This window comes from Motacilla alba, chromosome 8 (genome assembly GCF_015832195.1).
Source record: "Motacilla alba alba isolate MOTALB_02 chromosome 8, Motacilla_alba_V1.0_pri, whole genome shotgun sequence".
Lineage (NCBI taxonomy): Eukaryota > Metazoa > Chordata > Aves > Passeriformes > Motacillidae > Motacilla > Motacilla alba.
In genome coordinates this window covers 27,086,576-27,111,362 of record NC_052023.1, presented here as the reverse complement: position 1 = coordinate 27,111,362, position 24,787 = coordinate 27,086,576, and the positions used below count along the sequence as shown (strand labels likewise).

At 44.8% G+C, this 24,787-nt stretch overlaps 1 protein-coding gene across 10 annotated transcripts in view; it reads right to left on the bottom strand.

The window, feature by feature from the left end:
- RASAL2 (RAS protein activator like 2) overlaps positions 1 to 24,787 on the bottom strand; it is a 164,279-nt gene that overhangs the window by 70,357 nt on the left and 69,135 nt on the right. For all 10 annotated transcript variants that reach the window (XM_038144994.1, XM_038144995.1, XM_038144996.1 and 7 more), the window contains exons 2-3: positions 11,670 to 11,797; positions 3,981 to 4,104 (exon numbers count right to left, since the gene is read on the bottom strand). In XM_038144994.1, the coding sequence (XP_038000922.1) occupies positions 3,981 to 4,104; positions 11,670 to 11,797 (252 nt within the window). The remainder of the gene's footprint in view (positions 1 to 3,980; positions 4,105 to 11,669; positions 11,798 to 24,787) is intronic.

Genomic DNA, 24,787 nt, shown 5'->3' with positions numbered 1-24,787 from the left:
AATAAAAAAAACCCAACAAAAACCAACAGCAACAGAGACCAGACCCCAAAGCCTTTCCTCAATTTCAATTCCTCCTAATATTTTCACATATGCAGGCAAAGAAAAAAATCTCACATTAATGCCACAAAGCTGCCAGAATCCAAACTTTTGCTGCGTAGTCTCCTTAACAACTCTCATTTGGAGTGAGCAGGTGGCAAGAAGGAAGCAGAGCAAGAGAGAAGACAATTATTTTGGGAAAGGAAGTGGTAACTGCTACTAGCCTGTCAAACAGCATGAATGGTGGAAATCTGAATCATGCTTTTACTGCATGAATGGGCTAATTCCAACACACTGCTATAAACAACGATCCTTTAAAAGGATGTAATCTCCCTAACAGGAAAAAATACACCTGTTAGAAAAAGAGCAGGATCTGAAGCAGAAATCAGGCAAAACAGAGACGGGCCAGCTTGAGTTCCTCTTCCTGTGACATTCAGGTGCTGGTCTCCAGGGCCTGCATCACACTTTGTAACAGAATTACCCCACTGCAAATAACACTTGAAGGAAGGTTAGAGGCTGTCAAGCTGGAGTTAGGAAGAAATTGCAGCTACATTTTTAGCTTTCTTGAATGGAGGCTCCTCTGAGTAAGTGCTGCCAAGATGAAATCCTAGCAAGCAAATGACATATTTAGAGTGTGCCTGTTCACTCACAGAGGTATTACTACAATGATAGGGATTATGCACCAAGGAAATTTCAGGGCATATATTTAACTGATGGCTTGCTGACACAACTTAGTGTACAGTGTATCTTCCAGACAGGAGTTTAAAAAAATCTCAGCATCGGCAACAACCTCTCCCCTGCCTGCAAGCAGAGGGCAAGCTTCTAAGCTAGCAGCAGATGTGCCCCTGGAGTTGGAGTTTTTAAATGATCTGATCAGTTTTCAGTGTTTAAACAAGTCACTTTCCATCTTGTGTTTTTTCCCCTGTGCTGCCCCTCTGGCCCTCGTTTGAGGGTGACCACAGTGGTTTCTGCCGGCTCAGAAGGGATGGCTCAGCTGCTCCTCTGGCAGCTGCTGAACCATCACAAATTACAGCTTGCTGTACTGAAGTATGTGGAAATTGGTGTCTATCTTAGTACAAGGGACTGTAACCACAGTGGTGCAGCAGCTGCCTCCCAAACAGCTGAGCCAACCCTGCAGCAAGGGGGAAAATGAAAGAGACGGCGAGAACGACTTCAGCAGCCCGTGGGTGAAGCACACTTGACTTAGAGCTGAACTTTGGGGAGTTACACATCTCTTGCTTCCATTTCTCAGATGTAACGTGGGTAGTTTCTCTCCCACACACTTCCTAGGAATGGTGCTACACGGATGTGTGCACAATTCTGTAAAGAATGCCACAGAAATCTGCAGAACGGGTGCTACTGCTGATTATGCAAAGCCCTTGAATAACACACTGTTCCATTTGCTCCGTTAACAAAAAGATTCTCCTGCAAGTTATAACTTTATTGCTACAAATGAAAAAGAGCTCCATCACCTTATCCCTCCTTTTTGATTTTTAATAAATAAATCTATTAATTAGTAAATCACAAGAGAGGTATGGCAACCTTACTTAGGGAAAAGAGCAAATGCCTTCACCTCTGCACTAGAGCCAATCCTAAGGAGCTCTTCTGCAAGGAGTAATTTCAGATATCACTGTCAGATGCACGGCCTGCAGTTACCATGTTATCCACATGCTTTCCTGGGACAAGCTTGATATTCTTATCAGCTCTGCATAGCAATTTCTCTACCAGATACTGTAGCTGCCTCTGCTGTGCCTTTCAGCTTTTGGTGTCCATTCCAAAGCTATTTTAGTGCAGTTGTTATCTGTACTGCTTGTGATACGTCCCGGCTGCCACCATCTGCTTCCCTCTCTGTATAAAGATGTGCAATGGTTCCCTTCACTAATGTGTCCTCTGGCTCAGCATCTTGACATAAAGCTATTCCCACTGCTTGCTATCAACCCACTTTTTTCATTAGCAGGAATTCTGTAATCATGACAAGAGACATTTTTAACCAGGATGTGAGAACAGGGGAACTACCTAGGGCACTGCAATCTGAGATTATATATGACCTTCCCCCCACTCTCATCCATACTCACAGAAAGGGCATTGCCCAATTTTTCCCTTCCCATTGCATGCCCAGTTCCTTTACCCACACACTCTGTGACATCTGTATTCACTACAGTTGTAGCTCTCACATGGAGATATCTTGTACTTTTAATATATTCTTGTCAGGCATATATCAAATAACACATTACAAGATGCCACTTGCATCTAAAACTGAAGCAAAACACACAGCAAGGCAGATATCAAATAGCAGAGTCATCCATTCTCTATGGCCTTCAAGAAAAATCAAGGATGTTACAAGGTTCCATTTAAAAACATAACACTGGGATTTCCAGCTATTGAGATGCTCAGAGAAGTCTAAAAAATCCACTCCTTTTTGCACAGGTTATAGAAGAAGAAGAAGGTATTTAAATCTTAGATTTTTAGAGGTCTTTCTAGTTTGTGAAGTTATAAATTATATTCATTGCCTGGTGCAGACTGGCTGCAATACAATTCTTTATTCACCTCACTAGCCATATACCTGGAGTAAATATTTTGCCTACAACACTATGTAAAGATGATTAATACCAGGTTTAGTTCCAAACAAGAACGAACATTTATTCATATGGCAAAACAAAATGATCATTTAGAGGGGCATTTGAAACACCACAAACAAATCAAATCAGGGCTCTTTTCATGTCGCTCATCTCACAGTATTTTGCAGTTTTTCCTCCTAAATCCCCAACTTTGCCCTGCTTATTTTCAGACTTCCAATTTGTAGTCCAAGAAATATAACAAAAGAACCTTATCTGCCTTCCTCAAATAAGGAAGAGTTAAACAGTGCTATTGAAAAGTAAAAATAAATAAGCAATACAGTTCATTGTGTTCATTTACTGTCTACAAGGGTGGGATTTTCCTTACTTGTGTGCAATATACTCACAAAATAAAATACTTAGTAAAAAAAAAAAAAAAAAAAAAAACCAACAAAAACCAGGCTGTGTTTGAGGCTGTGAAATGAAAAATACTTTATCTGCTCTTTACCTTGGATAGCAGCTATCAAGGCTGCTTTACTATTTACAGATGCATGTTTATTCCTCATCACTCACTCTCCCAGCAGTGACATTTTTCACAGCTGAACCAGGGAAGAACTGCTCCCAAGTCTCACCAGCCTATGCAAAGGAAAGCTTCTTGCATAGGCTGGGAAGAGAAAGAAGAGATAATTTCAAATGTGTGGCTGCTGCCTCTTCCTTCTTTTCTGGGAAGAGCTGGAATGGTGCTCTTTATGCAGCCACAGGTGGGGTGGAAAACAGGGGGAACTGGGCCAAACCTGGACCTGGGGAACTACTGCAACTTTGTCTGTGATTTTTAATACCTACCTTTTCTTTTGCTTTGCCAAAACTTCAACATGTACAATTATAGCAAAGAGCAGGCAGATGGCTGCTTCTTTTAGGAACAGCACCCTGAACAGGCATGAGGGAAGCTAGAGAAAAACCTGTTTTGGGTGTTTGTTGTGAAAATAGGAAGCCAAGGAAATTCCAGAGGTGAGGTAAAACATAACCAGCTAACAGCTCTAAACCAGCAGGAACCACTTACAGCCATCCACAAGAGCTGCATTCCTACTGACCAGCAGCTCTCACCTCTAAATCCCAGGGCTGCCTAGTGAGTTTAAAAACACATCTACAAAGCTCGCTGTGGGCTATGCTCCTCCAGCATCCCATAACCATCTCCCTGATATTTGGATAAATCCTGGTGTTTGGCAGTCGCTTTGCTGGAGGCATTTGCACAACGCCTGGGCTGTGCGACCTCCACATCCCGCGGCGGTACCCGCCTAGCCAGGCTGCTCTGGCCGGGCTCTGCCCTCTGAGAGCTCGCAGCTCACCTGATATATTTATTTCTTTATTTATTTCTCGTGGTTCTCTTACCTAGTTGGGCGGCCCCCTCTGCCGGGTACTCGGGGAACTGGCCCTCGGAGGGGACGCTGACCGTGCGGCGCAGGCAGCGCCCGCGGGAGGCATCCTGCGGCTCCTGGATCCCTTCCGTAGGCACCTGCGGGAAAACCATGCCAACAGCTGTTAACTCGGCACCAGGCCACGCTGTTACTACGCCATCTTGATAGGGGAATTCATTTTCTCCTCATCTGCTAATAGCTCTCGAGCACAGCGTGGCATTTGTGGCCTTAACACAAAATTCCGGAGGCTCCCCAGGAAAGCGTGGCAGCGGTGAAGGGCACGCTCAGCCCAGCGATGGCCACCAGCAGGTGCCAGCATCCTCTGACCCCCGACTAACAAAGCACTCCTGCCTTTCCAAACTGCTTCCCTAGGGCCACACCATGGCTGCTTCCACACTGACGAAGTCAGGCAGAGGCTGCTGCTCGGATGGCTCCAGGCAAAACCTGGAGAAAACAAAACCTGCGACAGCTACCTGGTGCACGCAGCAGATGTACAGGCACTCCCAGGCTGCAGAGCGCCTCCTCCAAAGAGCCCCGAGCAGCACGCTCATGGCTATGGACCAGCAGCTCCTGCCATGGTCAGGGGGCAACTGAGCTCAGTACTGGTGAACCACGGGACTTGTGGTCGCTCCAACCCAGAGAGATGTGCCATCTGCAGCCGTGCAGGCAACGGCACCGCTCGTTACTGGCCACCACGTCCTCTGTTGGTGGTCACCACGTCCTCTGTTGGTGGCCACCACACCTTCTGGTGCCTGTTACCGTGCCTGGAACCTGTGGCTGGGCAGGGCCCCCCTGAACCTTCCACAGCTGGAGGAAACCTCAGGGATGAGGGAGATTCAGCACCCAGGGACTGGAGGGAGGCACAAAACATCTCAGTGTACTTTTGATGAGGACTTTGGTTCCAACAGTACAACTGCAGTACATGTGGCATGGCAATTTCTTCCCATGTGGCTACATAACCCACAGCTGGCACCTAAAGAAATAGAAGCCCTGTCCTACTTCCTGTGCTGCTTATCCTTTCATATCGTCCATCAACTCTGAAAAATTAGTATTAATAGCAAACAAAAAGCTATCATTCATTTGCACTGAAGGTTGTAAAAGATCTCAGAGATACTGCATTTTTTAGAAACAGGCTGCACACCACACTACAATGGCTCTCAAAACTAGTTCTGGCATTTCCTGATTTCTAAGCACTTAACATTCTCTTAAGGTCATTTTAAAATGCTATTTATTACCATCCTGATTTCTTTGTCTCCTTCAAATAGTGCCCATTTTTCAAAACAAGTTTCCCAAACTCCTGGTGCTTATTCTGATCAGACTATTGTCTTCTCTGGTGATTTTTACAGCTGTATAAGCATTGTGCAAAAGCACGTTGGTAAGTTAAACAGAGACTAATTTTGTTAGTTTATGTTCCATCAAATTCACACATTTTCAGTTCTCATCTGGAGGCTTCATTTATTCTTACTCCCTCCTAAACACTCTCCTGACCCTCTGCCTCTCCTGACTGCCTTCAGAGAATTTTTTGGTGGGATGCTGCAAGCCATATTTCCAGATCAGCTATGACCAGTCATACCCCACACCTGCTTCAGCAGCCCTTAAACCCCTGCCACACTCCTGTCCCAGTGAACTCACTGCACCTGCACCCACCTGCTTGCTCTAGACCAGTACAGTTACTGCAGCATTGATTTCCCCACTAAAGTAACTCAGAAAGATTCCTTTAAGCCTGACTTGAAAATGCTTTGTTATTTACAGTAAAACTTCTCCAAAACCATAGTCTCGATTTATATTGACAGAAAGAACTAACTCCAAGACTGCAGGAGCAGTATTTACTGCTTAGCATGAGACCAGCCTGCTCTAAAAAAAATACAGATTTGTGAACGTGCAAAATGAGCCTGGTCAGCAGCTCTGCATCCCTTGGGACTGGACACATTCAAACAGTTCTTTCTCAGTGCTCTGTGGTCAGATGAATGGATTCAGGGATGGGGAGGTACCAAAACACAAGGAAGTGCACAAATAAATACCATGTGAAGACCAAGGCAGACATCTGCAACCTTCCCAACACTCCTGTAGCCCCTGCCACTCCAGCAGGCAGCTCAGCAAAGGACTGAAGGGAATGACACAGCCTTGCAGAGTCAGGACTCTAACGGTGATTCAGTCTTTCAGCTCTTATTTTTTCCCCATCCAGCTTTATCCTCTTCTTTCCCTGTTGAGACTTCACCAGCCTGGGAATTCTCTGACCCTGAGCTGACATGCTGAAGCTGCTGGTTCAGGACTGGGGTCTGAGCAGTGTTAACTCTGTGATGAAAAGGTACACAAGGACAGTCCACATGCTGATCATTTTAGCAATCTTAACAATTTTCATCACAGGTCACGTTTCCATGACAAATTTCAAAATTTAATGAGGATGGGTTCAGAGCTCAGACTCTAAATCCTTGAACAGCATCCCAGCTCACCTGCCACTGAACATACTTTTTAAGTATGTAAAATTCTGTATCAGGGATTTCTAGTAGTTGATGATGAGGGGATTTCAGAAGAAACAGGAGTAAGAGCTTTCCAAGCATTTAATGCCTCTTAAAGGCAAACTAAGATAGTCTCTTTTAAAAAAAGCAGATGGAAAAAAAAGTCTTCAGTGCAGATAGGATTTTTCCAGATTGGAAAGAGTGGTTCAAGACAAACTTGAGAATTTGCAGACTCTTCTGGTCTAACAGTCAGGAAGTTTGTAATCATGTCAAACCAGTTAAATAATGCGTTTTAATTTCTACCTTCCTTCAGAAAGTTAGAAGGTAGCTAAAATTTTGACACGGAAATCCACTTTAAAAATGTTGACAGCAAACATTTCTCTGGGCTTCTGGAAATAAAATTTGCTTGGGAATTAAGGCAAATCTTATCTTATGGCTGGGTTCAGCCTTGACAAACTCTTATTTACAGGTGAGACACGTTTGCTGTAAGACCCCCAACGTGACAAGTCCTTTGAGGAGGGCAGTGAGATCTGGGAAGAGCTTTCCCTAGGGCCCCATGCAGCAGTGTTTGCTCCCTTGGGATCACCACTGTCATACCACTGCTGGTGTCAGTCACAGGAGATGGAAGAGTAGGAAAACACATCCCAGGTGTGCTGCTGCTGGCCTGTCACCAGCACCAGTGAGCAGTAGCTCTTGTCACAGTGCATGTAGGTCTTTGCTATCCTTTGCCCTTGATCAAAACCACCTCTAAATCCAAGAAGAAAGATGAGGTTTGGGTGCAGGGAGGGGGAAAAACAAAAGTCTAACACAGGGAAAAGTGTTGTTCATCTTCATTTCCAAGTGAACACAAGACAAACATTCTGCAGGACTGTGGCCAAGTTGCTGACAAAGCCCAAATAAAAAGCAGCCCAGAGGCAGGTGCAGCCATTTGTCACATCCCTCCAAGTGGAAGTGCTGTGCCCAGGGTTGTGTGTCTGGAACCTCTCTCTATGAACACTCATTCCCTTTCCCTGTTTTAAATGGCTCTGATTTTACAGACATGTCTGCTGTGCCCTCACAGCTCCCCCCAGCTGATGGAACAGGTTTCCCACAGCAGATGAAAACATCTACACCTGCCTGACAGGGGAAACTCCACCTTGCAGAAGAAATACCTGATTTGTATGGGCATCAATCTAGGCCTGTTTTCCTTGTCTTGGAAAATGCTGTTAAATATTATCACACTGTGTAATAATTGCACACCTCCTGTCACTCAGGACTCCTTATTTGCTAAGTCATCTCCCACGTTTCTACAGGGATTAATTTTCTTTCTACTTACTTTTTAAGGAATTGAACTCTTCCTTTCATTAATAATTTTCATTCTTCAGTCTCACCTATTCTCATTTCATAAAGCTGACAAGGTGTCAAGTAATTAATGTTTTTCTACATTACACAAGGTGATACTGCCAGACTATTTTTGTCCAAGTAATTACAGATATTTTTGGATCAAGTTGCACTTCAAAAGGCCTCTGATTTTCAACCCACTCTTGCACAGCACAAAATTTCTCTTGCATATACTTCATTCAAACTGCCTTGACAATAAATCCATAGTGGTGGGACACTATGAGAAATGAGTTTTCTCTACTGCAGTGTTTATTTCTGTAGTGTTCCCTTGGTCTCAAAATACAGCAATTCATAATGCTGTGTTTTAGCAGCACTAACTGAAAAAAACCCAAATTTAGCATTATAACTGAAATAGTGGAGAATTCTTCCATTTACCTGCTTACATTTTGTGTATATTTTAAACTTGCTAACTTGGACACACATACCTGCGGAAGGATTTTACAGAGCAGTATAAACACACATTTCTGTTCCCTTCCAGACACACACGGGCCAAACTTCTTGGATATTCTTCCATGAAGTAACAAAGCAGATGCACAGAGAATAAAATGAGAGGTTTCAGACTTACACCTTTCAAGTTATGTCAGCCTTGCAGTGATGCAAGCGCTCCTGATGCCTTAAGTTTGAGCTTTCATGTTTTCCAGATTCTGTTCTGCACTAGTAGGTAACTCTGAACTTCATATAAAGTGTTGCTAAGTTCTCCTCACAGTTTAGTCAGACGAAACAATCATTTTCCAGCCCCAGAACTAAGGACACTGTTGCAGCTCCAGGCCCAAAAAGTGCAAACAGCAGGGAATGGAGGAGAGCAGACTGGGAGGATGGGACTGCATCACCTGGAGCTGGAACTGGACAATGAACCCCAATGTGGAAATGGACCAAAACTCATAAAAGTGTGAAAACTCATGACCCAGGGTCCATCTTGGGTGGAGCCACAGCCGGGCTCTTGCACTGCCCAAGGTGTATCCTGTGAAGACCTTTTTAATAAATACCTAATTTATTTTTTTAAGACTGTCCCGCCTCTGTACTTGGTAGCCTCTCAAGGCATCCATCACTCCCTCTGGGCTACAAGGGCACTCTGCTGTGGCCATCTCTTTCTTCTTCCCCCACACCCTCTCCCTCACTGGTGAGTGTCCCTCTGTCCTGAACACTGTTTCTAAGATCCTCCTCAGCAGCCCAAAGGAATTCTGACCTACTCACTCTATCATTAATGACTGTGTTCAGAGCAGGAATCTCTCCTGCTCCTGTTCCCTACTGCCTGGTTTGAATCAACAAAACACTTCCTCCAGCATCACCTTTCCAATAATTTTACTCTGAACATAATCTTCTTTTTTTTCTTGAAGTAACCTCCCTCTTCTTTGTTCACCTGGTCTTTGCTTAGGCTCCCTGAACCAGCAGTCCCACCCAGGATCCTTTTATGACTTCTTTTACACAGACTTTTCCATCATCATGCTCTTAACGAGCATCTCACCCCACTGCTGCCTTAGGCCTTTGAGCACTCCTGTTTCTAGATCACATTTCATGGAGCCTCTTTCAACTCTGAATGACTTGCCAAGAAAAATTTAACTGTGTTGCCTCCCCTCCCTTTTCTCGGGAAGGCTGCAAAGGGATGCTCTAGTTCAGAAAAATTAGAAGAAAGTGTAAATCCAGAGTATCAGCCCTGTGTCTCTCTCCTGACTGGCAGCACTACGTGTTGTGTGTTTCTGTAAGGGACTGTGTGTCCAGACTCAGAAGCCAGACTAAACCAACCTCTGATTTTCCTACTGAACACTCATGGCTCTGCAAGGAGTTCTCTTTTTCCTTTCATTTCACAGTAGCCACAAATTACTTGAAAATCAGAATGGCAAATCTGACTCCAGCTACAGGCTTCTGACACAAATCCCATGATCAGCATGTGGAGTCACACCTGCACCAAAGGCATGTCTGCCTGGCCCATCTGCATGCAGCATTTCCCAAAAGAAGCTATTTCTCATTGTGGTAGTGCAGGAAGAACACTGCAAGAATTTACACTACTGCTTGCTTTCTTGGGGTTATTGCTACACTTAAACCTCAGGCCCTCTATAGTCTATACTGAATTTCCTCAGCTTCTGACAAAAAACAGTGTATTTAACCATAAAATAGAATGTGATACATTGAACTTCCCACATTTACTCCTCAGGATCTAGTCAAAAGACTCATCTTACTACCAGCAAAATGCTTTCAGCTGTCTGTGGTAGGGGAAATAAGAACCCCTAAATGCATGATTACCACCTTCAGGTAACTATTTGTGATAAGAGCCAGTGTTGTTTCAATTACATTTCTTAATGAGATGCATCCTTTTGGTCCAGCCATGCTGGAACAGCGCTGTTTTAGAAATGATTCTCACATCTCCCTGAGTTTCTTCAGTGTATACTTCAATTCCTCAGGTGTCAGTCCTGTCAGACTAGAAAAGGAGTTACACAGTAAACAAATGCCATTAAATGGGCCTTCCATTTTGCCTGCTTTTGATCACCTCTCCCACGCATCAGCATTAATGCTGTTCCCTTCTAATAACTCAAGTCCTTCTCTAAACCATTTCCTCCCACTCTCCCTATGCAAGGCAATATTTCCTTGCAAATAAATCTGAGCACAGCTGACTAATATTTTGTTCCACACCAGAAACAGGTCTCACTCTCAGGCTGTAACAACAGCCATATACAGAAGCTTCAAAAGAATCAAGAAAAGCCACAAAAATTGGGGTCATCGCCAAATACAGGAAACTATGGCATTAGACTAAAATTCCTGGATAAAAAGCCTTCACTTTTCCCTCCCTTTATGCCTGCACTGGCATAAAGAGGCAGGTTTACATACCTGTGGTGGCTTTAACCACCATTAAAAGAAGTAGTAACACAGGAAGACACAGTGGCAGACAAACACAGGCTGCAGAACTCCAGGGGGGAGTTTGCACTTTGGCTGCTGTCACCTCTTCTGTGCCACCAACATCTGGGCCAGCTGGGTTATAATTGTGTGCACCACCCCATTCACACACAGGATAGCTTAGCTCCCCTTTCCACAGAATGGGAAGGGGTTGGAAGGGACCTTAAAGATCACCTAGTCCCAACCCCCTGCCACGGGCAGGGACACCTCCCACTAAACCAGGTTGCTCAAGGCTTTATCCAACTTGGCCTTGAACATCTACAATGATGAGGCATCCACAACCTCCCTGGGCAGCCTGTTCCAGTGTCTGATCCCTCTGGCAGTAAAGAATTTCTTCTTAAATTCCCTTTTCCTCCTCGCATATGTTTTAAAGGATTTGTGAGTGAAGTAAAGGGGAGATGAAGAAAGCTGGCTTCTCCTTTTACCAATAAAGGTTGAGGCCTTCTGAAGGCTCACCTAGAACAGAGACTAGACAGAGCTAAAGAATAAAGCAGGGATTTGTTAAGAGGCCTCAATGAATCCACCTTGGGCAGCATAACCCAAAATGGCCACAAAATGGATGACTGGTCACAGGTTGTCCATTTAAACTCATAAAACTTTTATAAGTTTTGCTCCATTTGCATATTGGAGCTAATTGTCCAATTAGAGCTTTAGCCCATGAAGTCTCATCCCTCTTGTTTTTCTCTCTTCAGTCCCTGTTGTTTATGCTCTTGGCCCTGAGATCTGGATCATTTGTCCTTGGTCCCCAGCTAGAGAAGGAATTGTTTTTTTTTTCCCTACTCTGTGCAGAGAGCTCACCATCCCCCAGTATGAAGCCCAGACCCCCACACTAAAGCAGCACAGAATCTGAAAAATAGAAAAGCTCAAACCTGAGGCATCATTTCCCCCCATTTCCAAAGGGCAGATAGTGAGGCACCAACGTGAGCTTGTCTCACCTCCTTCTCCCTGTTGAGCAGCACCAGCTGGCTGTCTGTCAGGATGCAGTATTTCCTCTCCCATGTTGTCATCTCGGTGTAGGGGGACTGGCCACAGGACAGTCTGTGGGTGGGAGGTCCTTTCACATCTGGGAACAGAAAACCACTACTTGTTAGCAAGTGGCATTAACACCTTCTTTGCTTTCACAGCTCTGCAGTGAGATCTGAACCAAAACTGCACTCTGTGCTGAGTGGGGCCTGCTTCAGCATTTTAAAAGGTGAAATGGGAATCCTGGGAGGCACCCATGTGCTACTAATATTTATTTACTAATAGCATGACTCACAAAAATGGCAATACCAGAGATGAATGTGAATGTCTTTGTCAAAGGCTGAAATATATTGAAAAGACCAAGAGCTCTTATGAAAACTTAATCTTCCTTCCAGTCCCTTCTCAAAATCATGGTTCAAAGGAGTACAGCCCCGAATGTACTCTAAATCTTAATAAAGTGGATTATTTGAGAATAAGGATAGAGAGATATAGGAAGAAAGGGATCAAGGAAGGCAGGCTTGAAGAAGGGAAGGAAAAATTCAAAGGGATGAGCATTTAATCGAGAAGGGCTTACTAGCACCTTTTGGTGGGGAACCTACTTGATTAAATTGGGCATTTTCATTTAGCCACAGACACTAGCAACAAAAACTCATGCTTGAAAAAAAACCCCAAACAATCCCCCCAAAACCAACAAACCAAACCATAACCCAAATTTGTTTGGTTCCCAGTCCTGATCTATTAAAATTTATTTTAAAATCTATTTCTCATTAGTTGCTCATGATTGAGGTGCATATGATACTGTGTCTCTCATTACTAACAAGGTCCCTTCCAACCCAAACCCTCCTAGGATTCTATGATTCATCTCTTTACAAAGTTTTGATATTAAGTTCTGATTGCTTTATAAGATTAAGTTTCTGTACTTTTCTATACAATTTACTTGCAAGGATCTAAAAACCATCCATTCTCTGGACACTGTAGATCCCTCAAGTCCCAAGGGTCTAAAACAGACACTGCAAAAATCAAGGGACTTCCTGCACAGGAGTCCAGGACCTCCTTTAACTGTTTCAGGAGCAAAGTGAGAGTTCAAACCCGAAATGTTTTGCAGCTCTACCTGCCTTTTAGCACAGCTGGTAACATGCACAGAGATAACACAGCTGCTTCTCGTAGCTTCTCCCCAGCGTCACCACTAGAGGCCAGCGAATCCTCAATCACCCAGCACCTTCCAGGGAGAGCCAGCCCACAGGCCAGCGTTAAACCTGGACTAAGGAACCCCCCCTCCAACTCACTTCCCTCCTTGCAGACCCTGCTCGTGCCCCCTCTTTATCAAAAGCGCTGCAACATCTTCCTGCAACTCTGCCTCTGCACTGCAAGGGATGTGTCAGACTTGGAGGATGCCTTTCGGTGCCATGTTCAGCCTCGTGTTGCATCAGGATTTTTGTGATCATGCAGGAAAGTGCTTGGAACAGACAACCTTTAAGCAAGAAAAAGGAGAGGGCTGCATGGCTCCTGCTGCTCTGAATAACAAAGAAGGGCACCTTTGTGCCCTTAACGTCAGGTAAAATAATTGAGGGAAGAAGCTGAGATGCAGAATCAGATGACACGCTGTTACTTCTGATACGACTCAGTTTGTGAGAGTGACAAGGAATGCTGTGTGTCTCAAAATTGCCCAAAACTCTATTTAAGCATAGAAATAATGAAGGGAAACCACCATAAGCTCTGTGAAGCAAAAGTGCATTAGTGCAAACTCCTGGAGCACAACAGTCTCTCCCGCAAGTTATGTGTCAGTCCATTTTGCAGACATGAACCCTCCAGGTAGATTTTTGGCACAATTGCAACTCACATTTATCATGGTGTCCAACCAAAAACCAAACCAGATGTAAAATAAAACCACTGCTGCTCCTGCTTTGACCTTGGCTTCCCAAGCAGCAGATGAGCCCTACGCCTGCCTAAGCATGACAAACCTGACAGAGTAGAGGAGAAGGATGAAGCCATGAGCTCCTGGTACGAGTGTGCAGCAGAAATGGGAAGATGAGAGCTCTGGGGATCTGGTCTCCTGGGTAAGAAAGCATGTGATAAATCAGCAGGGGGAGAAAAGGATGAAGGAGTGCGTGCCCTGTTCTGCTGATGTGGGTGGGCTGGCACTGAGAGTGCCTCCAGCTGCTGCACTGAGCAGTAACCAAGGAAGCTGCATTTGGAACTGCTGGTAAACTTTCTGATGGCAAAAGAAAACCCTCCTGGGCCGTCGGCTCCAACGCAGAATCTACAGTCACGACTTGCCCAGCCCCAAAAGATCTTTGTGTTATAATTTCTTCTATACAGGCCTTGGCAGGATACCATCCAACTGATCCACGGGCTGCACAAAGGAATTAAAGAACAGAACGACTTCTTCCACTGCAATAACAACTCCAGGACTTAACTGAGTCATCAGGCACTGTGAGCCAGCCATGGCTCTGTTGCCAAGTGGGTTGGCTACGTCAGAGCAGCTTTCCACAGGCTGCTGGCAGAGTGACATGCCATGCCGGTGTCTGGAGCTGTCAGTCACCCCTAGAGAACACCACGGTGGCAACATTTTGTGTGTGCATTGGTGTCCTTTTGAACACAAGTCGGGGCACAGCCCAGCACCCCTGCAAGCCTGACCACGTGCTCTCTTCAGTGAGCTGGTTTTCCAGAGCATGGGACCCCGTAACTCCAGGCTGACGCTGCGAGCACATCCCAAACTCCACAGATGTGGAACGCGCGTTCCCAGAAAACTCACGGCAACGAGGACCCCAGTGTAGCTCTGGTGCGTCAGTCCCACCTATTTGAATTATTTCTCAGCTCGCCCTCCTGCATGGCTGATATCTTTGGAGCCTCTCACAACAGCTGTGACTTCAAAATTTATTCTGAAGTATGTTACCAGTTTAGACAGAAGACTCTCTGGGACTTTGCACAGTATCACATACACGCCTGGTCGCCTCACAAACCCCGTTCTGCTTTCCGGTACTCTTCATCTTCGGTTTTCATTTTACATTCTTGGCTCCAACTTTTCACGTGAATGTAATAAAACCCACCGACCTCTTCCACTAAAGCCCCACAAAACTAATTAAGCACCATGCTTTGAATTGCTACAGAAGTGAATTGCAAGAAGTCTGTGTGTAATGAGGAACACTGTGAAACTTTTGGGAAAGACTGCAGGTCAGGATCGTCCTTTTTAACTCTCTGTCAGCTCACGCAGCAAGGCTTGAGCTTTGGAGATGAATGATCACTCAGTGATGAATGCAATGATCACTCCTTCAGACAGGAGCTAGAGAAGAGATCAGGGAGGTGCATCTGAAAGCTCTGAGTTTGCAGATGTTACCTGTGGGATGGGCTCATGCAGCCACACACCTAAACAGGCAAGTTCTGGTGACAGAAGATTTCTCTCGGGTCTGATGCAACCCCTTCATTCTGCACTACAATGTGGCATTCAAGTAAGCAGATCAGCAAGTCTACACATAGGATTAAAGGTCAGGCCTTATGTGCCTTCAAATGCTAATATCAGTTAAGTAACAGCTTGGAAAAAATCCCCTTCTTGGTACATCCCTGCCACTGCCTCCTGCCACATCCGACATCGCTGAAGACTGGAAACTGTGTTGTTTTTCCTCAGGGCTCTGAAATGCCACTAGCCATGATATAAATATCCACAAAGCTCCCTTTCTTTCAGTCAGATGACAACTTGTACCTTATTATTCTTGAAGTACAGGGCTTATTTTTAAAGAAGGGGAAAAATAGAGGGGCAGTGATTCCATAATCACATATCAACAACAGAAGTGTTGAGTGGTGCAGAGCAAGGAAACGTGGAAAGCAGCAGCCAGTGCCAAGCTACTCCCCACAGACATGGAAAGACATCTCAGGAAAACTGATGGCAGTTTAGTAGTATTTATGGAGCAGAGCAGTCCTATCAGATGGGAACATTTCTGAAAGCTTCCATTGCAAACATGCCACAATTATTTTCCTTAAAATTCCAAATGTGTTCACGAGTGGAGAATATTTTCCAAAAAGCAGGCAATGGGCAGAATCAAAAAATTATTTCCAAGAGATAATGGGTGATTCAGTGTCATTTAGTCCCCAACAGCTCTCCTACAACCAGAAAAGCAGCATCTCCTCTCCTCAGAGCTAGTGAAAAGGACAGAATTACCAGAAACCAAGCCAACAGAACTACATTAAAGGCAAATTCATGCCTTCAGTCTCTGCCAAAAAGCACTCTCTACTTACCATCAATAAAAACACAGAAATAACCCTCCATCCCAGCGATGACAAGAGCACCCCTGGCACGCCTCAGAGCTCCTTTTTCTGAACTGCACTATTCCTATGGTGAAATCAAGGGCTAACTGAAGTACTTGCCAAATTTTCCTCCACTTTATTAGGGCCCTTATTCTGTTCCTAGTATTTCCAACAAGGAGCTGCCAAGCAGCTGAGTAACTAATGTGGTGGCCAAGTTTGTATGCTGGGAGGAATTTTTTTTCCCCTGAAGAGAGATTAGTAGGAGCCCTAACACCTTTTGACAACAGGTCTGCTTGCCCGATGTCAATGTTTCCACAGTGTTTTATGTACTTACCATAGAGACAGGATGAGAGAAAAGCATTTTAGGTAAGTGCTGTCATCTGAGAGCTTGTCAGAACCCCAACCTACCCAGCTGTGCATGACCACACAGTCCAGTTTGAATAACCATCAGTTCCAGCCTTGATAAAGCAGGTTGAAACAAGCCTTACTACTGACAGGAAGCTTCAAAGATAAATAACAACTACAAGTCCTTCCACTGAACTTCCACCATCTCAAAGCTCATGAAGGAATTCAAGGGAAAGATGTGGCAGGAAAGGAAATACACAGTGTCTCAACATGCTCCATTCCCTGAAATCTTGGAACAAGGCAGGATTTCTGCAAAAGAAGTCACTAATGGGAGTGAAAATAAACAGCAACAGAGGCTCTGTGACACACGGCTGGGTGGCTATGTGCACCTAGTTCAGACAGCTGTTGAAGGTGAAGATCTGCAGATCTGCACAGGAACTGGAGCAATCCTGGCCCAGCTGCAAGAGGGGCAATCTCTCAACATCTGCACAGGGCAGAGGAGGAGAGAGGTCAGCCACTGAGGGGCTGCTAGGGAAAGCACAACCAAGGCGACTTCTATTTTCTGTCATGCTGCTATACAGAGCTCTTGTTTGCATTTCTTATTTCTCAAACTAACTCCCAGCCGTGTGCAATGGTTTCTGATCCAGCCAAGACCAGAAGAGTGCAGACACACTATCAAAAACAACTGCTCAAAGAGAAACCTATCACGACGCCCAAATTGACTTGGAAGAGGAAGGGACACTCCTCCTCCAAGTTTGTACAGACAATCACCACACTGCCCCAACACAGAAAACACAATGCTCGTGGTATAATATTGGGAAAATTCAGCACATACTGTGTGTGGCAATGCAGAGACTGCCATGCTACAGAGAAAACGTGATGCTCTCACAGTTAATTTTTCTCTGAACCACAACACACTTAGAAATATGACCAGCACACATCAGAAACAACACCACTAATTTTGCCATTTTGCTTCAAAGCACAGTGTGGGCTTCCTTTCTAGGAAACTTCTCATAGCCACTGTGAGATCCAGCAGCGCTCACTTGGCCCTCTAAATCACTCTGTGGCACAGCTCCATTTCAGCTAAGAGGTGCCTACATTTTCGTGGTCAGCAACAGATCCCTGGTGCAGCAGGTGGCATTTTAAGCGTAGAAAGTGTGAGCAGATCCTTTGGGATGAGGGGCATGCCATTCATGTAGGATGTTATTACAGAGGTAAGTATCTGGTGTGAATTCTTCCCGTTACATATCATAGCCACGCTCAACAAAGTTCAGTCCCCATGCAATGACCAGCCCTCAATTCAGCTGAACCCAGTTGCTCTCCTCCAGCAGCTGCAGGCAATGATAACCAAATTCTTAGGTGGAAATCTAATATCCTGGGTAGGAGGTAGAGAAGGCTTAGTCAAACCATCAGGTTTCAGAGATCTCAGAAGCTCTCACGCCAACCGCTTACAGCCAAAACACTACCTGGAAAATCCATTCTGCACAGAATAAAGTCATAAAAGGTTTAAGTAGGTGAAAACAGTATTTTAGAAGCTGGCAGAAGCCATGACCAGTGCCATGACTTTCTCAGATTCCAATGTATTTGGCACTGTAATACACGTTCTTCACAAGATCTTTAATTTTTCTAGTATAGGCCAATCTTGCCAATCTAACCTATTACCTTTCCACTGCTCTTTTATTGAGTGGCAGTGATCAGACACAGTCTTAAGACTGGTTTTCCACTCTCCCAATGAAGAATCTCATGAGCACAGAGAGATTAAATTAAAAACTGTTCAGTCAGGTGCAGTTTTCATGTCCTATATCCTCAAAGAAATGTGACACTGGCAATTTTCGTGCTTGTTGTGTGAGCTTCCATTTCCCTACTATCAGTATGCCAACTCTGGGAGAAGGCATCTTTTAAAATTTATAGAGATGAGAAGTGTGAAGGTGTCTGCTGTTCACTGCTTACAGGTGAGGTTTGAAGGATTTTCCCTTCCTCTGGATGAGCATTGCGTGTCTCTTCTGCCCTCAGTCAAAGGCATAGCTGTTCCCCAGCAGCTGCTGGGAAGCTTTGCTGAGATCTGTGATGGGGTGGGAGAAGGGTCACCTTGCTGCTCAGAATTTCTCACATGCAGCAGTCTCACCTCGACACCACGGAGGAAAGATTAACCTTTAAAACTCAAAGAGTGAGAATCAACATTTTGTCCGCCACCAGAGCTGCCAGCTAGATTTTTAAATTTCCTGTGGATTTTCTGCAGTAAGAAAACACGTCAGGAGCAATTTTTAAGTGGGGAGGAATAAACCATCAGATGAGTGAATGCCTTAGCAGCCAAGGGCTGTCTCCTCTGCAACCAGCAGGAGACAAAATACAGAATGCTACTGTTCAACAAGCCTGGCATCTCCCAGCAGGACGGGATCGCTGGCTGACATCATTCCCACCCCTTCAATTCCTTCCCTAGGAGAGATCTGACTTGTTTGTGCAAGAGTCAGCCGGCAGCGAGCAAGGTACAGCAGCCTCCCTCCTGCAGCTGAGCTCCCACACGGCTCTGCCAACTTCCCCTGGGCCCAAGTCCATACATCTGCCCTGTTCTTGCAACGTCACCACTGTGCCTATCTACAGCTCGGGAGTTTTCACACCAGGGCTGAGACTACAGCAGAGATCAGCCAAGATTTCCCTTCTCACCTCCCCGTAACTCACACAATTCCAAACCCAAACCGTTCCCAAGGCCTGTGCTCACACATTTGCCACCCTCAGCCCCTGACATTTCCTCAAAGGCCTCAGTGTTCCCTGGTACCCAAGGGCTCTGCAGAAGCTCGAGAGGCACAAATTCAGTTAGGCCACAACCATGCGAGCAGTTTCACCGAGATTTTATTTTCAAAAGGAAAAATTATGGAGCGGTTCCAAAAAAGAAACCGCAAGTCTTAAAACCTTACGACTAGTTTAGTGAGCAGATGCTGAGTGTGCCAACAGTCTCAAGCTTTCTTGCAAAGTCCTAAAAAATGAGAGCTAAGGAGCTAACGGCAGAGGCAAAATTAGGCATAAAGCTCACAGGGTAATTCTGACTAGAAAGCAGAAAGTTGCACCAGCTTGCTGTCACTGAGCAGCTTCTTTGAGCAAAAGGTGTGGGAGCTCTTAATAGCAGTTTAAAGCTACCAATTAGCTTGAACACTACTGAGCTCCTCTAAGCTTCTTACTCGCTGCATAGCCGATTGCTAAATGTTAAACTTACAAGGGTAACTGATCCTCGTCTCCCTCGGCTGCGCCTCGCTCTCTGTCCCCGTCCTCCCGGGCTGCGCCCAGCCCGGTTCAGGGGACACAGCGTGCGAGATGCGCCTGTCAGGAGACATCAGCACCTTCTCAGATGGATCAGTGCCAGCAGCTTCCAATCAGGCAATCACCGTGCATTTGGTGGTTCAACAAGTGGAACCAGAAATCACGAGCCAGGCAAGGTGGGGACCTTACAAAACACGCAGGTGCGCCCTGCGCTCGGCCCGGCCTCCCTGCGCGCCCGCGAACAAGAGGCTCATTGTGCAGCCTCGTAAATCTCATGACATCACCACAACAGAAGCTGCTGTCCCTGTAAAAAACCAATTTGGTTCCCAGGATAACTAAGATTTCAAATAACCCGCAGTTGCTTGAAGCCATTGCTGTGACCCTTCCTTCAATACTCGAGCAGGTTTCCTTTCCTTCTTATTCAGGTCTCGTTCCCTGCCCAGGACCACTCATCTTTGCTCCTGAATATTAAGTACATTTTTCTCTCACTGTTAAATTCCCGCTTGGCCTACAAAACACTTTGGAATCTCAAAACAGAAATGGTTATTACAAACCTGTAGAGAGGATTATAAAAGATTACATGCCCCTATTACATAGCTGCCAAGTTCTGAGAAGGTTCTCAAGTGACACTTCTCCCCAAAGCAAGGAGAGGCTTTCAAAGGGAGAGGTTTAGAAAGCAGAAAGTGGAGAATAGCAGAAAAGTTAATTATTCGTGGGAGGAAAAAAAAGTCTGCAGTTTTCCCTCCTAATTTATGCATGGTCCTTTTCTTATCCAGCTCTATGCCCTTCACCTTGCTCTGTCCTCTGCAGTGCTTGCTCTCACCAGCCCCTAATCTCCATCTCACAGCCTCTTCAGCACCAGGCATCCAGAGTGGGCTGTTCCCTCTTCACTCTTTTATTTTTTGCAGCAGTGCAGGAAGAGGACAAAAGAAAAAAATGTCCTGAACTTTAAAAAGACCTTGGCCCAAGGCAGCTGTGCAAAAAAAAAACCCAACAAAACAATTTAAAAGCAAAAGCCGCTCAGTTCCTGCACACATTTTTGGTGCACACACACAAAAAGGTACCAGTGTACTCAGGGTCAAAATTAAAGATGTGTGGCACAAGCAGTGCACAGAGCTGGGCAAAAGCACCAACACCAAAGTTCACAGACTGCTTTACCCCAACCCTTGCCAAGAAGGCATGAGCCAGATGACATTCATCTGTCACAGACCACTTTCGGAAGAGCAGGACCCTTGTGCTGTTTCCTGTCAAGGAGGGAGGTACGGGAAGGGCAAAGGTAGGGAAGCATTTCTGCAGAGACAAGAAAGAGCCACAGGAAGGGAGCAGGTGATGAGATAGTGCCCACAACAAGCTCCAGATGAACAACTGAAAACCAATCAGGCTGTCTTTCCTTGCAGCCGGAGCTACACCATGCGGGCTGTCTCTTTTAGAAGCTTTCACCTTTGGCTTTATTTCCAGAAAGCAGGTCTTTTCATTGTCACTGATGTCACCCTATAAACTTCATTTCTCAGAGCAATGGCAGGATTGCTGAACTCCCCAGCTCCGAAACCTACCCTATGTTATCTCAAACCATCCCTCCCTGTGTGTGGTGGTGTTAATGACAAGAAAGAATAAGGTAAAAATGAAGAATAATACACAAAAAAATCCCCCATGAAGATCTGACATGATGCTTTAAACACTTGCTCACCCTGCCACCACTGCACAGCCAGTTGCTGATGTACAATTTAAGCTATTTTCAGTCTGAATGTTTCTTGAATGTTTCTGGGTAGACACACAAGCTATTAGGTGCTTCTTTTGGGTTTGGGTTTTTTCTTGCCACAACAGACTACAGGGAAAAGGAAAAAGAGACCTTGTGAGCACTGCTGATGCTGAGTTTATTTCCCTTGTCAAAGGAAGAGCTCACAGGACACTAAAATCTGCTGCAATAATGTGCATGGTTTTGCATATTTTGCAGGTCATTCAGGCATACAGGCTAAAGTTAGCTTCTGTGTTTTAACCACTTAAAACAAATGACTAAGGGACCCCCTCAAGGGATTCAAATATAATGTACAAGAAGCCCTGCAGTACTCCCCCTGCTATTTAGACAGACCCACTCTGCTTCCTTCTGGCATCTTCAAAATGTTTTCAGAAGAACCTGGAACCACCAGGTTATTACACATGAATTTGTTGATTTGACCTACTTAAAAGCAAAAGCACCAGAACGCTCCTCGTTCCATTTTCCTCATTAACATCTGAAAAGCCTTCCTGTATCTCAGTAAATCAACACTAACATTCAAAAGATGAGATTTTTTTTTTTTATCATCTAATGATAATGACACAAAACTTTAGAGGAAGGAGACTGGGTCTTATAAAAGTGCAATGGGGATCCTGAGCCGTATTCAGATTTATGCAAAGAGATGTCTTGTGGCAAATAACCTGAATCTCACATTTAATGCAGTATGGCAATGACCTGTAGTAGCTCTTTCATCAGCTCTACGCTTTAACCTTCAGTTAAAGGTTATGTGAGGTTGGTTTCCCTGTGTAATTTAACCCGGCTATTGCAGCTGGGAAGGCAGCTTGGGGAGAAAAATCCCCTTTGGTTCAGCATAAAGAGGTCACCACCAAGATGGTCAAAGCAGGACACTGAGCTGCAGGCTGGCATCAAGGCTCAGGAACGTCCTGACTCAGAGTGCTCTGCTCTCCTCATTACCACACAGCATCAGGATGGGCAAACCAAGCTTTGTTTTCTTCCAAAATTTCAGAATATAGTGAGTGATTTCTTTCTTCTTGCTTACTCTGCATGATATTGCCCGGAGAAGCTGTGTGGAAGTTTCAAAAACCAGGCTGGACAGGGCTTGGAGCAATCCAGTCTAGAGGAAGATGTCCTTGCCCATGGCAGAGGGCTGGGACTGGAGGATCTTTAAGATCCTATCCAACCCCAACCACTTTGGGATTCTGTGCTGTGGGAAGCCAGCTGTGAAAGAAAGAGGCATCACAGGGAGAAGTAACAGTGCCAGGCAGAGAACTGCAAGTGCTGAGCTAGCCCTGTGCCAGGGGAAGGATGTTTCCTGCAGGCCAGCTTGGTTTGGACATTTTTGCCACGCTGAGCTCCAGGCTCCTGAGGTAGCACCTGAACAGGTGGAGCAGGCTCCCCACGCTTTTGGCAAACCCCAAGCAGCATGATTAATGTCTCCTTTGAGGATGGGCTGCCTAATTAAAAGGATCTGGAGGTAGGGATGCAGTATTTCAGGTATTCTTCAGCTGGCTTTTCCCTCTGCTTAATGTTTCCTTCTCCTTCCAGTAGCTTAGGCTGTGACAAATAAAGGCCACATCCTTGCCCCAGACACTCACTACCCTTGAGCCCTCACCTTCTCATTTTCTTCCTCCTCACTCCTGCTCTGTTCCTCAAAACTTGTAAAATACAAAGCTCATGAAGGCCCAGCTTTTTGCTCTTCATTACACTCCTTTTTAGCTGATTTGTATTTTCAAGATGCATTTTTATGCCAAAAAATTTATATTTTAAATCATATTTTAATTTATATTTACATGTAATGGCTAAGCACAAACATGCACTTGTCCCCAGATGTCCTCCCTTCTGTATGCTTTGCAAACTGACAGCACAAAGCTCCCAGGGCAAATCCAAACCCCCTTCTATCTGAAAGGGACTCCTCTCCAAAATGCTAGAAGGAGAACACATGAACTCAGCAAGGATAAATAATAACCAGTGGAGAGAAAATGTCTGTCTTACAGCAATGCTAAAGAGAAATTTATAGGTCACAACCTTGCAGAAACAGGCCTGGTAACATCTAATTAGCAGTCCTGCTGAGCAATTGCATCTCATAACAGTAAACCCAACCAGACCAGGGGAAAAGGAGAGGGGAATTTTTATAGAAACACAATAATTATAGTATTTTTAAGAGATTTGCTTTATGTTGCTGTTTTGTGGGGATCCCCACCCCAGCAGGAATAATCGACCCACACAAGTGATTTAATGAGTTATTACTGAATTACATTTCACTCCTATTGGGAAACAATTTAGGAGGGCAGCACAGATTTTTATTAATTATTTTATTTTTAAATTGAAATGCTAAGAATTCTGTTTGCTGCCAGAAGATGGGTGGAGAAGCCAAGGAAAGTTCACATACCCAGGAGACTATTAACTAGAACCAACTTGGACAATACCTTTGAGAAGCATTTCCTTCCAGCTACTGTAGAGAGCTGTCCTTAACATGCCTTTACTTAAGCAGCCAACTTTCCACCTCCGAGTACAATGAGATTTCAAAACACACAAGAAATCAGAGTATAAACAGATACAAACATCCCACTTAGTGACATAACAAAAGAAAATCCGGGGCAAAAAGCTTGAGCTTCTCTATTTCGTGTCCTTCATAAAACAGCTTGGCATTTTACACAAACTCTGCTCCTCTTTTTTTCTTCTTTCCTTTTTTTTTTTTTTTTTTTTTTTTTTTTTTTTTTTTTTTTGGGACAGTATTAGCACAAAATACCTGGCTTAGGTGCCTAAGCAATGGTGCTCCTGAACAAAAAATTATTTCTGGGGGTTGAGGGATAAATCTCACCCAGTATGGAATTGGAGGAATGGAGTTCCAGAGGAAACAAGCAGCTGACAAAGCAGGAATGAGGCAGCAGCAGGGCCAGCAGGAAGGAGGGGTGAACTGGGCAGAGCTGGTCCCTGCCAGCAGCACAAAGCAAGAACGTTTAAAATACGTATGAAGATCATGTCACAGAGAGCAGGGATGGCAAACAGATGAGAGGCAGCCCCAAAGAGTGAAAGACTAAGGAGCAACTCCCTTTCTTCAAGAGTTTAACTTTGCCAGAGACAGATGGTGCTGCTTCCACATGGTTAGAGCTGGATGGTACCCTACCCCCCAACCCCTGATGGATGTCAAGCGTATTTTTGTAAATCTCTGGTGATAAAAACCATCCATGGCATCTTGCTCATTTCCCCCTCACTACATGGCCAAAAACTTCCCGCTCTGCTTTCCTTGCCACATCTACAGTCTGGTACTATTTGTCCTGCTCTCAGTCACTAATGATGGTTGTGCACATCCCTTGTCTTTGCAAAAGCCTTTTTTAACAAGAGCACAGGAACTGAAAATGGTATCTCAGTACCTGGGACCACTTTTGTTAGCCCTGAAGCAATCAGACACGATGATGAAAAGAGAAAAAAAAATCTATTTTTTCCCCCAAACTCTCATGTGATTAAAATCCATTAAAATGCAAACAGACATGAATTTTATTTTATCCATCA